The sequence below is a fragment of the Zosterops lateralis genome (assembly GCF_965231275.1).
Source record: "Zosterops lateralis genome assembly, chromosome: 31".
NCBI classification, from domain to species: Eukaryota; Metazoa; Chordata; class Aves; order Passeriformes; family Zosteropidae; genus Zosterops; species Zosterops lateralis.
This window is the reverse complement of record NC_139791.1, coordinates 1,796,926-1,812,020: the sequence shown is the minus strand read 5'-3', so window position 1 is coordinate 1,812,020 and position 15,095 is coordinate 1,796,926. Positions and strand designations below refer to the sequence as shown.

Here is a 15,095-nt window from a genome sequence, read left to right as displayed (position 1 = left end):
GGGCTCTGTGTGGCCAGGCAGAGGCAGGCAGGAGGCAGAGCTGTCAGCAAAGGAAGGGCCCAGCCAGGTGGGGCAGCTGGGGGATGACGACAGCCTGCAGGGACAGAGGCGCAGGGCATGGACACCGTAGGACAGCCTGGGCTGCACAGGGCACAGGGATGGGCAGCAGCTGCAAGGCCCTGACACAGCCAACTCCTGCAGCACTTGGGCCATGGCTGCTGGGCCTGGGCCTGAGCCATGAGCAGGAGACAAGTGACCCTTGCAGCCCTGGGGCCTCATTGCCTCCTTGGCCCTGCTCAGCAGCCTGGCAGGGGCCGCCCCATGCTCCTGCCCTTGGCATTGCACATCCCCACATCCCAGTGGCCTGGGAAGAGCCCTGAGCACTGAGGGAGGGACAGGATGTGCCTTGGCAGGGGCTGGGGCTCAGGCCTTGGCCCTTGGCATTCCTGAAGCACATGTAGGTTTGATCAGCATCAGAGACACCTTTGCCTTGTTTGTCTCCACCTGTCATCACTGCCTGCAGTGTTCTGCTCTAACTGCAACCTGAGGAAATGTTCTCAGTCGCATCCTTCAAAGGGACCCATTAAAACTTCAAGAAAATGTGGAGTTTCAGACTCACTTGGAATACTTTTTGAGAAGTTCTTGAAAGAGTTCTTCAAAAGTTTTTAAAAACAGTCTCAGGGACTGACACCACTGTAAACAACATCAAAGCCTCAAGAGGCTCATTAAAGTCCTTGTGCTGTGTCTGTGCTCCTGAGCTGGGATGGGCTCCTGGCACAAAGGCAGCTCGTGGCAATCAAGAAGAGCTTCAAAAAGACATTTCTCCTCAGGAGCAGCTTCTCTTCCAGCCCAGCAGGGCTGAGGGCACTGCCTGCAGGTACCAAAGAGCAGTGAAGCAGACAGAGGCTTAAAGGGAATGGAAGGACAATTCTGAGATTCTTCATGGAGAAATCTTCAACCCTTCTAACACAGTCAGTCTGTGGCTAGAGGGATCTCCTAAAGCTGAGCCAGGACAGGACTGACAGCACTGTAAGGATGGCTCTGCTGCCCTTTCTGCTTTGGGGGAGGATGTGCTCCAGAGCGGGGCTGCCCTGGGCACCGTCAGAGGGACAGGGCAGGACGGCTCCTGCTGCCAGGGACGGCTGCAGGGGCTGAGGCTGGGGCTGCAGCCAGGGCTGCCCAGGGCTGTGGTGCAGAGCAGGTGCTGCAGCCCTGAGGGCCCTTGGCCATCCAGGGGATCTGCCACCTGCCAGGGGCAGCTCTCAGCCTGCCTGGGAGCTCCCCATGGATGGTGGAGGGGAGTTGTGGGTGCAAGAGTGACTCCTGCCAGGGCAGGCCCTGCTGCTCTGGGAGAGGGTGCTGTGTGGACCAGGGCTTCTCAGAGCTCCAGCTCATGCCCAGGTAATTTCTGAGAGGATTTTTCATGAGCTCATTTGGGGCAGGGGTTTCCTACTTGAGGCTCTGCTTTCCTCAATCTGTGCTCCCACTTTTCCCATGCCTCAGCTGGGTAGCAATGGAAACTCAGCTGTGCAGGGCAGAGCAGGGGCTGAGACTCTTAAACCATCACACTGAGGATTCCTGGAAACCTCAGCAAGTGCCTCCACCTCCCCAGCCTCCAGGTCCATCCAGCACCACCTTTCCATGGTGCCCAGGCCTGGGGAAGCTGTTCTTTAATCCCTGCAGCCCCGAGCAGCTGCAGGGCAGAGGTGACCCAGGGGCTGGGCTGGGCTCTGGCAGCACTGGCAGGGAAGGAGCCCGGGCCCACAGGAACAGCTCGGGCTGGGACAGCTCCAGCAGCAGAGCCGTGGGCAGGGAGGGAGGGAGGGAGGCAGTGCTGAGGGAAGCCCTGCTGCAGGGGACATGTGGCACCTGCCGGCCCTGCCCTGCAGGGCACACACTGCCCTGAGCAGAACAGCTCCTGTGTCCCCTCCCAGCCAGCACAGCCCTCAGCTCGGGGGCTCGGGGCCCTCAGTCCCCTCCTGGGCTGGCAGAGCAGCCCCAGAGATGAAGGGCATCTCTCCTGCCATGTGCCCATTCCCTGCTGACCAGGGCCTCACGGCCACTGTCCTGCACTGCTGCTGCCTGGGAGGGGCTGTGCAAGGCTGGGCAGGGAAAGGCTTTTCCTCAGGGCCCAGCTCTCTCTCTCCTTGCCTTGCCCAGGTGCTCCTGGCATTGCTGATGGGCTCTCTGGGAATGGCAGTTCCAGCTGCAGGCTCAGGCCCAGCCCTTGGGCTCCTCCTGTGCAGGCTGAGCACAGCAATGGGGTGTCCCAGCTCCGTCTCTTGTGGGGAGCTCTGGGCAGGGCAGGCTGGCAGACTGGGAATGAGCCAACCTTCCTCCAGCAGTGCCATGGACAAGACCCTTGGTGTGTCCTGGGAATGCCATCCAAGCTGTGAGCTGCCTCCAGGGTACACTGGGGGACAGAAGTGTCTTGGGCCAGGAGTGGGGCTGAGACTCTGAGAAAGGCTGAGCCAGTTTGCTCTGCTGTGGGTCCCTCTGCTCTCAGCTGTGTCAGGCTGATTTTCAGGGGAACACAGTGACTGTCCTCAATCTCAGAAAGGGCAGCTGGAGGCAGACGGAGTGACAGAGCTGCTCCCCTCACACTTCACTGTGTTCCAGACAATGCTCTTGCAGTGCTCAGTTCCCTCTGATTGCCCTTGGAATAGCAGGAAACTATCTCAAAGTTCCTTTGGCCATCACTGTTCCTTAGCCCTGGGACAGGAGATGCTGCCAAGATCCTCTGCTTCAGGAGAAGTTTGGTTGGACAAAGTTCAAACCCCAGGACTGGCCCCTGTCCCTGTTCCCATGCCCCCACTGCTGCAGAGCAGAGCTGATCCCTCAGTGTCCATGGGCAGAGCCTCTGCTCCTCACAGCTACAGGGCCAGATCCCAGCAGAGCTGCAGCCATGGGGCTGAAGGAAGGACACTGAGAAAAGGAAAATTGGATAGCGCAGAGTGACAGGGGCATGGCTGCGAGAAAGGCTTTGGGTATTGCTCAGGAAAGTCTCCCCTGACTTCTCATGGTCTCCTCAAACAGGTTCCCATATCCAGAGACAGAAAATGTCCAACAGCAGCTCCATCAGACACTTCCTCCTGCTGCCATTGGCAGACACGTGGCAGCTGCAGCTCCTGCACTTCTGCCTCTTCCTGGGCATCTCCCTGGCTGCCCTCCTGGGCAACAGCCTCATCATCAGCGCCGTGGCCTGTGGCCACCACCTGAACAGCCCCATGTTCTTCTTCCTGCTCAACCTGGCCCTCACCGACCTGGGCTCCATCCTCACCACTGTCCCCAAAGCCATGCACAATTCCCTCTGGGACACCACGACCATCTCCTACACAGGATGTGCTGCTCAGGTCTTTATGTTTGTATTTTTCATTTCAGCAGAGTATTTCCTCCTCACTGTGATGTGCTACGACCGCTACGTGTCCATCTGCAAACCCCTGCACTACGGGACCCTCCTGGGCAGCAGAGCTTGTGCCCACATGGCAGCAGCTGCCTGGGCCAGTGGCTTTATCAATGCATTACTGCAGACAGCCAATACATTTTCCCTTCCCCTGTGCCAGGGCAATTCCCTGGGCCAGTTCTTCTGTGAAGTTCCCCAGATCCTCAAGCTCTCCTGCTCATTGTCCAAAATCAGGGAACTTGGGATTATATCTGTTGTTTTCTTTTTAGCTTTTGGCTGTTTTGTGTTCATTGTTTTCTCCTATGTGCAGATCTTCAGGGCTGTGCTGAGGATCCCCTCTGAGCAGGGACGGCACAAAGCCTTTTCCACCTGCCTCCCTCACCTGGCCGTGGTCTTCCTTTTTGTCAGCACTGGCACATTTGCCTACTTGAAGCCCCCCTCCATGTCCTCCCCATCTCTGGATCTGGCCCTGTCAGTTCTGTACTCGGTGGTGCCTCCAGCCCTGAACCCCCTGATCTACAGCCTGAGGAACCAGGAGCTCAAGGCTGCAGTGTGGACACTGATCACTGGACGATTTCGGAAGCATTAAATTGTTTGCCAATTTGTGCCAATCACTTATAATAAACTCATCTTTGATAGCTCTTTTTGATTTGGTCCGCAGGGTTTTTTTCCCCTTTGTTTTAGTTTTCAATGATGTTCACAAAGCAAGGCCATTTTGTGTGCCCTTTCTTGTTTTGTTTCTCTCCATGTTTTCTGAGGCCTCAGACTGTGTCAATGAGTGGTTGTGCTCTCAGTAACTTTAAATGAAATAAAGGATCTCCCAGCAGAGTTTTCCGCAGACATCCCCACTTTTGTTCCCTTCTCTAGGGCTGCTGCAGCAATGTCTGTGTGCAGAGCTGGGGCAGATCAGGGCTGGCACAGCAGCTGTGCCCAGGAGCAGCAGCCCTTGGTGTTGCCAGTGCTGCTCCTGTGGCCCTGCCCTGCTGCCCTCCTGGCCCTGGTGTTGCTGTAGGGACCTCCCTGGGGAGCCAGGACTGATGAGAAATGATGGAGAGCAGCTTGGGGAGCACATTCACCAGCTCCCTCATTCCCCTAGGATGGATCCCATCTGCTCCCACAGACACCTGTGAGCATCTGAGTGGCTCAGCAGGTCAGCAGCTGCTTCCTCCTGGATTACAGGGGGCCTGTTCTTCTCCCTGTGCCCATCTACTAGCTCAGGAGAACACTTGTCCTGAGGACAATCTGTCTGATTGTTGAAACTTGAGGCAATGAAGGGGTTAAGTACCTCAGCCTTTTCCTCATCTTTGGTAACCATATCCCCCCCAATAAAGAATGGAGGTTTTCTTTACCCCTCTGTTTGCCATTAATATATTATTAAAGCTTTTTTAGTATCCTTCACAGAAGCAGACAGTTAAGTTCTTATTGAGCTTACACTTCTCCAGTTTTCTTTGTGCATGACCTATCAACATCCTTAACATTTCCTGAGATTTTTGTTCCTCTTTCCAAAGGTGATGCACTCTCTTTTTTTTCCTGAGTTCCTGAAAAAGCTCCATGGGCAGCAAGGGCTGTCATATTCCTCATTGGCTTATCTATGGGCACATAGCCTTCTCCTATTCCTTCAAAATTTATGTCTTGAAGTGTGTCCATCCATTCTTGACCCGATTGGTTTTAAGGACTATTTCCTGTAAAAAAATCAGCACCTGATTTGGCACTCCCCAAATCTGCATCCTGAACAGGCTGAAGTTTGCTGTCTTTAAATCTAGTGTAGATGTTTTGTGGATGCCCCTAAACCAGGACACCCTTCTTCTTTCACAGAATATTTAAAATCTCAATAATTTCATGACCACCATACCCCAAACAGCCTCTGACCACATTTCCCACCAGCCCTCCTCTGTTTGTGAACAGCAGTAGACAGAGCTTTCCTTGTGCCAGGGTCTGCAAACATAATGGGGAACCTGATGGTTCATTTTAGGGATCTCAGAGTGCAAAAGACACAGTGGGGGACAACTCAGTTTGCTCAATCAAAAATGCACCTTTAATTAGTGCCAACAAACGCGATATTGAGGAGAGAAAATAAAGAATAGTGAGAAAGATAGAAAAAGAGAGCAAGGGGATTATAGCTAGCAATGTGGAGGGATGAGTCCTCAAGGCCTAGAGATGGCCATAGACATGATCTTCTCCAGTGGGGTGATCACAAAAGTGAGTGGACTCTCTGGAGTTTTTATAGGCTGGTCAAGACTGGGACCAAAGCGAGGGGCACAGAGCCAAAGGGAACCAAAGTGAGGGGCACAGAGCCAAGGCAGGAACCACCTGTGTTGAGGTTCGGTGCTCAGGAACAAGCTGCAAACTGTACCTCTGCTATGGACAGACCAGTTAGGACAAGCAGCCTTGGCTCAGTCCACCGTAACCAGTTCCATTGTTCTTGCACTCCGTTCTCATGGAGATGCACACCAGTCCTCTGAGACTTGGCAAATGTTCCACCTCAGCCAGGCCAGGGGCTCCTTTCAGAGTCTGGGGTCTCAGTCCTCAATCATCAGAGACACGCGTGAGGCATATCCCATCTTTGGACAGACTCGGACACTATCTGAGCTTTCTTCTGGGATACCTGATATCCTTGTAGACCCAAAAAGTTTAGGATACTTACCATCCCATCCACACATGTCTCTTGGGTGTGGGTAGGTATCAGGAGTTTGTCTACATACAGTAACAACTCTCCTTCTCTTGATGGGACTTCCCAGGATTCCAAATCTTTTGCAAGTTGTTCTCCAAATATCTTAACAGAGTTTTTGAATCCTTAGGGTAAAACTGTTCTTGTGAGCTGGGTTTTCCACTCGCTCTTGGGCCTTTCCCATTCAAATGCAAAAATTCTCTGGCTGGCCTCATGGAGAGGAAGGCAAAAGAAAACATCCTTCAAATCTGAAATGGTAAGCCAAATTAGTTCAGGTGTTAAATGGGTTAACAGTGTCTAGGGGTTGGCAACCACTGGGTGTAAATTCTCAGTTATCTTATTAACAGCTTACCAATCCTGTACCACTTGGTATGACCCATCAGGCTTTTAAACAGGTAAAAGAGGAGTATTAAAATCAGACTGACACTCTTTTAATAGCCCTATCTGCAAAAAGTTTTCAATTACTGGGCTAATCCCTTCCCTGTCTTCCTTTTTTAAAGGGATACTGTTTAACTCTAACTGGTTGTTTTTCTTCAAGTTTAATTTGCCCTGGAGGTGCATTTTTTGCCCTCCCAGGTATGTCAGAAGCCCACACCCCAGGAAATACCTGATCCATTACTTTCCTGTTACTCTCTTTTTCACTTTCAGCTTTGGTCTTATTGGCTCTTGACATTAAGCTTAACAATTCCATATATTGTTGATCCTTTACCTCCAACATAATCTTTTGACTACTATCTTTGCATTTAGTTGCTCCAATAAATCTCTACTCAAAAGACTGATGGGGCGCAGGGCATGTATAAAAACTTATGAATTCCCCATTGTTTCTCAAGTTTTTATTTCAGTGATTTACAAAACTATGCTCTTTCAGATTGGCCAGTTTCCCCCTGTACCATAACATAATCATCTGTTACAGGTATTAAAGCTTTATTTAACCTTGAGTATGTTGCCCCTGTGTCCTCCAAAAATTTCATTTCCTTTTCTCTGTGTCCTAGCTTGATTATAACCAGATGTTGTGGTTTGAAAGCAAAATGAATGAGAGGCTCCAAGTCAGAGATATAATTTAATAAGAAGAAAGGTAAAAAGGTAAAAGTAAAATAAAATGAATACAATAACACAAAGGATCACTGACAGAGTCAGAATACAACCTGAGCAGGATGGTGGAAGCAGTCCAGGTGAGGTGCTCTTCCTGAAGCAGTGATCCTGTAGAAAGGTCTGGGAGCTCTGCTCCTCTGGGAATCCAGTGGGTAAGTGCCCTTGCACTGTCCCAAATCCCAGCTTCTATCCAGGTGAGAATGCTTGGCTCCTCCCCCTGGCCAGAGCATCTCACAATAGCATGAGAAGTGTGAAATGGGTCCTTGATGGCCCATTAACAGAGATAACCCCTGGAGGAAGTTACCTGTGACTCATGGGCCATTAGCAGAAGACACTCCAAAGGCCATTAGCAGAAGAGGCAGGGGGCTTGGGAAAACACTAGCCCACCTGGTTTCAACAGTTCATGAAGATGGTGATAGAATAAATGCTTTGTGTACATCCTACACTGCAACCCAGGACACCAGAGGGTCCCTGTTGCCCTGCATTTTCTTGCTTTCAAGTGTTTGAATCTTTGCAGCCTGATTCTCACACTGTTTCATGTAAATTATATGTATTTTTATAAATTATCTGTGTGTTTTGCATAGTTGTTCTTGGAGAGAAGAACTTGACTGATGGTCACAGTGACCAATGGAGTCATGAGGTTGTAACCTTCTTGAGCCAATCCTGGCCTTCTGTAAAAAGTGTATATAAGTTGGAGTCAGAAAAAATAAAGAAGCTTTCCATGTCACCTGCTGCTGCCTGCTTGTCCTCTGTGAGGGTCCACACCGACGTCACAACTTGTGACGCCTCTAAGTGAGGGGTGACAATTGGTGACCCTGATTGTGGGAGAACGGGGCCCCCCATCACAATTGGTGACCTCTGACTGAGTGAGAAAGGCACATCTGGGCACTGCCCGTGTCTGAACTGCACATCGGGTGGACCTCTGTGCCCAGTGAGAGACTAGCTGCTCTGCCTGAGTTAATCCTGGGGAGAGATAGTGATCTCTAACCCTTCCTCAGAAGATGATGAGACCTTCATGTTGGACCTTTGGCTTGAGGTCCTACAGAGGGAAGGAGCCTCCTTTTCAGAGGCTCTCCATAAATTGTTCTATTATGCTTGAACTCATGGGGTTTTTTGCAGCCTTCAAAAAGTTTTTTCTATAGCAGAGTGAGAGTCTCTGGGTGAATATTTGCTTCAGTATTTCCTTGCAGATTGTAGTGTGGAGTTTTTGGAATTGATAGTGACCTGGAAAAGGTTGGAAAGGGTGCTGCATAGATCGCAGCCTCCCAGTTCTGAGGTCTCTGAGGATAGCTCCAGCCTCATCAGGCTGGATGCCAGGGGAAATGTCAGAATTGTTTCTCCTGTTCCTGCCCCAGCTGACTCCCCTCCCTCGGAGGTGCAGCAGCTTGGGGGAAAGCCTGCCCGTCCTCAGTGCAACTGGTGAGGTGGGCGTGGAGTCTGTAAAGCAGAGCCTGCCCACACCCATGCTGTGTCGGTGATGGAGTGTGGGAGAATTCAGGGCCAGCAGGAGATCCACAGGACCGGTGCCTCTGAGTACCAAGCCACAGAAGAAGCGGCAGAGGAAGCAAAGGGTCACCCACCCACTTCCACCCCCCCCACCTTGTGCTTTCCTGGCGTTGGAAGCGCCAAGAGCGCTCTTGGATCGTGGGGGTGGAGTGGTGTTTGCGGACTGCCCGCACTGTGGCATTCTGATAAGATATTCCCTGGATCCCCATGGGGAATGCAGCCTGCCCGGTCCACGCAAGGGGACGTGGCCCCGGAGCGAGGAATCCCCCCCGCACCGGCTGGCCCAGCCCACGTGAAGGGGCGGCGTGGCCCCACAGCAGGCAGCCAGACTGGCCGGCATTGGTGACCCCGCAGCCGTGGCTCCACTGAGGAATGCAGGGCCAGGGCATTCCCCCAGCCCCCCTTCTCTCTGTGTGCCGATCATGGCACTTCCCCCGTGATCTCCTCTCCCCCCGCACTGAGCCCAGGCAGCGTGGCAGGGGCAGCTGCTGCTGATCCAGAGGCAGCTGCCGCCAATCTGAAGGCAGCTGCCAGCTCTGCGGTGTTCGTTTTAAAGGGACAGTGTGGCATAGCCAGTGACAGGTGGGTGTTCCCCCGCTGCAAAGGGTCCTGGGGTGCCGGGTCCCCCTCAGTCTCGGATCATGTCCCAACCGAGGTTGATGCTGTGGGTGGCCGTGGGTCAGCATGGCGCCCCCTGCAGGGCAAGGATGAATTCCCCAGCTCTGCAGGTGCGGTGAGACATGTTCTCACCCCTGTCCCTGTGTTGCACATGGGACAGGATTCAGAGGCTGATGATGCCTCGTCTAATGCTCAGGCTGGCAAGTGTAATGCTCAGGCCAGAAAGTCTAATGCTCAGGCCAGCAAGAAACAAAGAAAGAGAGTGCAAAAAGGGATCACTCCTTTGTTTCTTTGGGGATGGTGTGGACGGCTGGATCACATGACAAATGTTTGCAAGGCAATCCATGTGAATGGCCAGCCTCTGTCAAAAGGGCAGTGGGGCGCAAAGAGGAAGCGTGCTCGGACAGAAGAGTCTTCCCAGTCCCCACAGCCGATGGAGGTCTGTTAGACAGGCTCAGTCCCACACACACCTCTCCCTGTCAGAGTCCCTGAAGAGACCAGAATTGTTTAATTTGTGTTTTAGTCTTCTGTTCACAGGACAAAGATTTGGTGGTGAGAAGGCAGTTGCTCTGAAGTATTGAGCTGCCTGGATTTCACTGGACTGTTGCTCTGATCAGAGACTGTCCTGGAACAATTTGGAACAGACATTGCGATTTTTCTCCTTTGCTGTTTGGCAGCTGGAATGGACTCTCTTTCAAGATGCATTCGTTGCCCTTTGTGACTGAGTTCAGGAGCTGATGGACCAGGATCATCTGGAATCTTCAACCAGTCTTGGAAAGTTCCTGTGTTCTGCATCAGAACAGAACTCTGGGAAATGGAGGTTCTTTTAAGTCCTCCAAAAAGCCAATCCTCAATAGTGAATCTGAATTATTGTGATTCATTTGTATCCTGAAGGTACCATTGGCTGATGAATGTCCGATTCCTTGCACATTCTGGAGTGGGTTGTTTTGCCCCATCTGCCACACAGCAGCAAAAATATTGATTGAAAAAATAAACAAACAAAACAAAACAACTTTTTTTTTTTGTTGTTTGAGCTAATTGATCGATTTCAGCCGCAACAGATGGCGATCATTTTGCATGAGCTCATTGCTCGATTGATAAATGCAGGCAACAATGCTTGCAAAATTTGATGGTTGCAGACTTTTGTAAAATTCATAATCTCAATATTGTGGGAGGAATTTGGTTGGAGCTTTGCAAGCAGTGCTTCTCTGCAAAATGCTCTGGAGCCATGAGCTGTTGTGAGTGGCAAAAATCCTTTGGATGTTTTTTGTGGCCCAAAAATAGTACAAAGTTAGTGCAAGAACCCACTGTCTTTACAGACGATTTGGGGAGGACGAGGTAGGCCAGTGTTGCTTGGAAGGACGGTTTTGAGGGGCAAGTTTTGGAAGCCCCTGAGGATTGGCAGCCCATTTGGTTGTATTTGGGCTGCTGTCATGGCATTTCTAAAAGTTTTCCCAGAAACCTTTTCATTTAGTCACGGATTCCACTTCTGTGGCCGACATGGCACACAGATGAGTTGTTCAATTTTGAAGGGAGTCAGCAATGTTGTTTTGTTCCATTGGCTGAAGAACCTGTGTTGTGCCAGAGAGGCCTGGTTCTTCAAAACAAAAACAGGGAATGCAGGGTGAAACCCCGCAAATTTAATTGGCAAAGGCTTTGCATGCCATCGAGCACCTTAGAGGTGACAGAATTTCATTAACCCTGCAATGTGAAAGCAAGAAACTGTGACCAAATGAAGGTCAACAGTGGAGGAACCACTGAGTGATTACTCCGATGTCAGTAACACAGGTGATCACTGTGATGGTCCTCCCATGGGAACAGAAATTGAACTATGTTCATTTTCTTTTTTGCCTTTTTTTTTTTTTAATGGTAAAAGGGTGAGATGTCATCCCTGCATTTTTTTGCTTTCAAGTGTTTGGACCTTTGCAGCCTGATTCTAACGCTGCTTCATGTAAACAATGTGTGTTCTTAGAATTTATCTGTATGTTTTGCATAGTTGTTCTCTGAGAGGAGAACTTGATTGAAAGTAAGAGTGACCAATCAGGTCAGGAAGTTGTAGCCTCCTTGGACCAATCCTGGCCTTCTGTAAAAAGTGTATAAAAGCTATTGGAGTCAGATAATAAAGAGCCTTCCATGTTTGACCCTGCTGCTGCCTGCTGTCCTCTGTGAGGGTCCACACCCACGTCGCAACGTGTTGCCCCTCTAAGGGCAGGGGTAACATCTGGTTACCCTGACTGTGGGAGAACAGGGAGCCCCGTCCCATGGGGGGATGGGGTGGTTTGGGCTCTTGGAGTGTGGCACTAGAGGGAGGGAGAGCAGGGGACACTCTTGGGGATGGCTCCTGGTGCTTGTAGTAATTTTGGGTGGGCCCTTGAAGTGTCTTGTGGGCAGTTGCAGGGTAATTAATTGAGTAGGCCGAGGTAAAGGTGTGAACCTGTGGAGGGCTGAGGTGAGGTGGCAGGGATTTGGGGAGAGTGAGGGCACCTGATTCCAAGAAGAAAGAAGAGAGAAGAGAAGAGAAGAGAAGAGAAGAGAAGAGAAGAGAAGAGAAGAGAAGAGAAGAGAAGAGAAGAGAAGAGAAGAGAAGAGAAGAGAAGAGAAGAGAAGAGGCAAAGGAAAAGAAGGCATCCAGTTAAAAAAATTAGCAGCACATGGAGCCTGAAATCTGATGTTTGCTGGCAGTGGCACTGCCCAGATGTGGTAATTTGCCAGTGACAGGAGCTGAGATGCAGCAAATTGCCAGTGCCTGCCCTGGGCCAGGAGGGATGGTGCCACAGGGGCTGAGCCTAAATTTCTTCTGCCAGGCAGCTCTAGACCATGGACTATGGAGAAGGCAGTGCTGAGTGTCAGCTCTGCGCAGTCCTCCAGAAGAATGCCGTGTGTGAAGCAGGCGGGGACCAGCTTGAGCTGCCAGGGCCGGCCCATTGAGAGGCCTTTTGTCCCCTCTGGGCTAAAGCCCTGGGCCTTTGCAAGGGCCCTGGAGCTGCCTGCCAAGGGGCCTTTTTCACAGGGATGAGGAAAGGGCTGGTGCAAGGCTGTCCTCAAGCTGCTTTTGCTTCAGATGTGCCTCAGTGTCAGAGTCCAGGGCATTCCTTTGTTTGCCCTGGAAAGTCACAGACCTCAGCAGGGAGGCCTGGCAGCTGAGCAAAAGGGTTTGAGATCTGTACAGAGAGGCTGCAGAACCTGGCACAGAGCCCAGGAAGACACAGTCTTAATTTCAGTCCGTGGAAAAAAGCTTCTAACATTGAGAGAAGAATTACAAGTCGCAAATATGTCACAGACAGTAGTGTAGTTTATCACCAGGTAAAAATTTTGTAGTTTTGGGGTTCTTAGAATGGAGGTGAAAGGGGGGACAAAATGGAGGATTTAGGGCAGTGCCCGAGGTTCTTCTCCTCCCTTGGCCTCCATCTCCTGGTGCGACGGGGGCACAAAGTAGTTCAAGGAGATTGGGTCACAGTAGAGGTGACCCCTTTAGTAGAAGTAATAGGCATTGGCATGGAATTGTAAATATTACATATGTAATTTTCTGTATAAGAAGGTAGTGACCTCCCATCAAGGGAGGAGTCGTCTCATATCCAAGCTGCTGTTCACATCTTGGCTGGGCACAGAGAAAATGGTAAGATAAGAATTAATAAACACACTAGAAACCTTGGAAAAACAGACCTTGAAGTCTCTGTTTCATTCTCGCATCTGGCTCAGGTGTCTCAGAGGGCAAAAAGACTCTCTCTCACCTGAATCTCAAGTGAAAGAAAACCAAACCTGAGACCTGAGGAATGCTGATGACTTGCAGGCTGAGGTCCTGTTTGTGTGCAGGTGAAACTAGCGAAAGAGGGAGGGAGCAGCTGTGCTGGGGGCAGAGTGATTTTCTTCTTGTGGGTTTTTGTTTCCTTTTTTGAATTAAATTACCCCTCCCTGTCAGCTGTGGGCAGAGCTGTGTAAGTGTATGTGACCCTTGCCTGGTGCAGGCTGGGGGCAGGCAAAGGGCCCTTGTCCGAGCTGTGTGCAGAGGAATCCTCAGGGGCCCAGGCCGGGGCTGCTCAGCGGCCGGTGGGTTGTGGTGAGTGGCGGCAGCTGTTGACGCTTCCCTTGGAACGTCTCCAGGCAGGGAATGTTGGGGGCTGCCAGCGCTGGGGTGTCCCAGAGCCAGTGGAACATTGGAAGGTTGGGGCTGCCCTGCTCCTGGCGCAGGCGGCAGAGCTCTGTCAGCCCCTGGAGAGGACAGCCAGGGCTATGCAAAGGTGAGAATGGCAGAAGGGGCTGAGCTGAGAGGGAGCCAGAGGGATGATGGAGTCCCGGCACTGGGGGCCTGGGCATCCCTGGCAGGGGTGTGCCAAGGCTCCTGGAGCTGGGGCAGCCTCGGGGCTCTGAGCATTCCCTGGGGAGCCTGGTCAGAGCCCAGCCCGGCCTGCAGGGGAAGGAGCTTTTGCTGCTCTGGGGCCCGGGGCCGGCCTGGCCCAGGCCCAGCCGTTGCCTGGGCTGCTGTCCCTGCTGGCCCGGGGCCCGGGTGGGAGCTGCCCCAGCGCCGGCCCTGGCAAGGAGCCGCAGCCCCCGGGGAGCTGCCAGCTGCGTCTGCTGGGCTGCGGGCGAAGGGAGGCGGCGGCCGCAGAGGCGCGGGGAAAGGTCCTGGCCCCGGCTCTGGGCCGGGCCGGGGCCACGGGCAAAAAGTCACCCTGCAGCTCCCGGCCCAGAGCAGGGAGGAGTGGCAATTGCTGGCTGAGAGAGACCCTTGGCAAGGGCCTGCAGGGAGAGGAGACAGGGAAGGGCTTTGCGCTGCCGGGGCCTGGCTGAGATGGGATGTGGGCATGGACTTGTAGCCTGGGAGGGCGGTGGGGCCCTGGGCCAGGTTGGCCCCAGAGTCTGTAGCTGCCCCCGAATCCCTGGAAGTTTTAAAGGCCTTGTTGGAAGTGAATTCCTGCCTAGAAGGCATGAGATGGGATGGGATGGGGTGGGGTACTGTCACGTAGGGTGGTGTGGAGCGGTGAAATGTGGGGAATTGCACTGTGGGGGTTGTATGAAGTTTAGGAGGTGTCAGGATTGCGATGGGGTATGGGGTGATTTTTGCTCTTGGAGTCAGGGACTAGAGGGAGGAAAAGCAAGAGGCACTTTTGGGAGCCTCCTGCTGCTTTTAGTAATTTTGGGGCCTAGAAATGTCTTCTGGGAGATCACAGTGAAATTGGGTAGGCTGAGGTCAAGGCCTTGAGCTGTGCAGGGCTGAGGTGAAGTGGCAGTGATTTTGGGAGGGTAAAGACACCTCATTCCAGAAAAAAAAAAGGAAGGAAGGAAGGAAGGAAGGAAGGAAGGAAGGAAGGAAGGAAGGAAGGAAGGAAGGAAGGAAGGAAGGAAGGAAGGAAGGAAGGAAGGTCTAAAAATAAGTAAGAAGGAAAGAAGGAAACAAATAAAAAGAAAGAAATTAAATTAAAGAGAGGGAAGGAGGGACTACTCCCCAAGATACTACTGGGCAACAAACTATCTGAAGTGGAATCTCTGTGCTGTATAGTAAGACTGCAGGAAAAGAAAGAAGCAGAGAAGGAAGGATAGAAATTTTGTCCAGACTGGGAAAATATCACGCTTGTTTTTGCCATGTTCCTTTCTCAGCAAGATGAGCGGGAATTCAGCACCAGAAAATGAAACAGCAGTTACTGAGTTCATCCTAGAGGGTTTCCCAGAGCTTGATCCAAGACTGCAGCTGTTTTTCTCTCGGGTCCTTCTGCTCATGTGTTGCCTCCTGGATTGAGGCGTGGTGACCTGGTTCGAGAACAGCACAGCAGTTACCTGAAGCTGCTCGGGCCAAGAGCTCGCAGACACCAG

General features: G+C 51.9%; 2 protein-coding genes across 3 annotated transcripts in view; both read left to right on the top strand.

The window, feature by feature from the left end:
* LOC310920622 (olfactory receptor 14A16-like) overlaps positions 1 to 15,095 on the top strand; it is a gene marked incomplete at its 3' end in the record, with an annotated part of 597,990 nt that overhangs the window by 154,362 nt on the left and 428,533 nt on the right. The gene's annotated exons all lie outside the window — the stretch shown is intronic.
* LOC310920631 (olfactory receptor 14C36-like) lies at positions 3,060 to 3,992 on the top strand (the record flags this gene model as incomplete). The annotated part of the gene is made up of 1 exon (XM_083880696.1): positions 3,060 to 3,992. The coding sequence occupies one exon, from the start codon at positions 3,060 to 3,062 to the stop codon at positions 3,990 to 3,992; it is 933 nt and encodes a 310-aa protein (XP_083736822.1).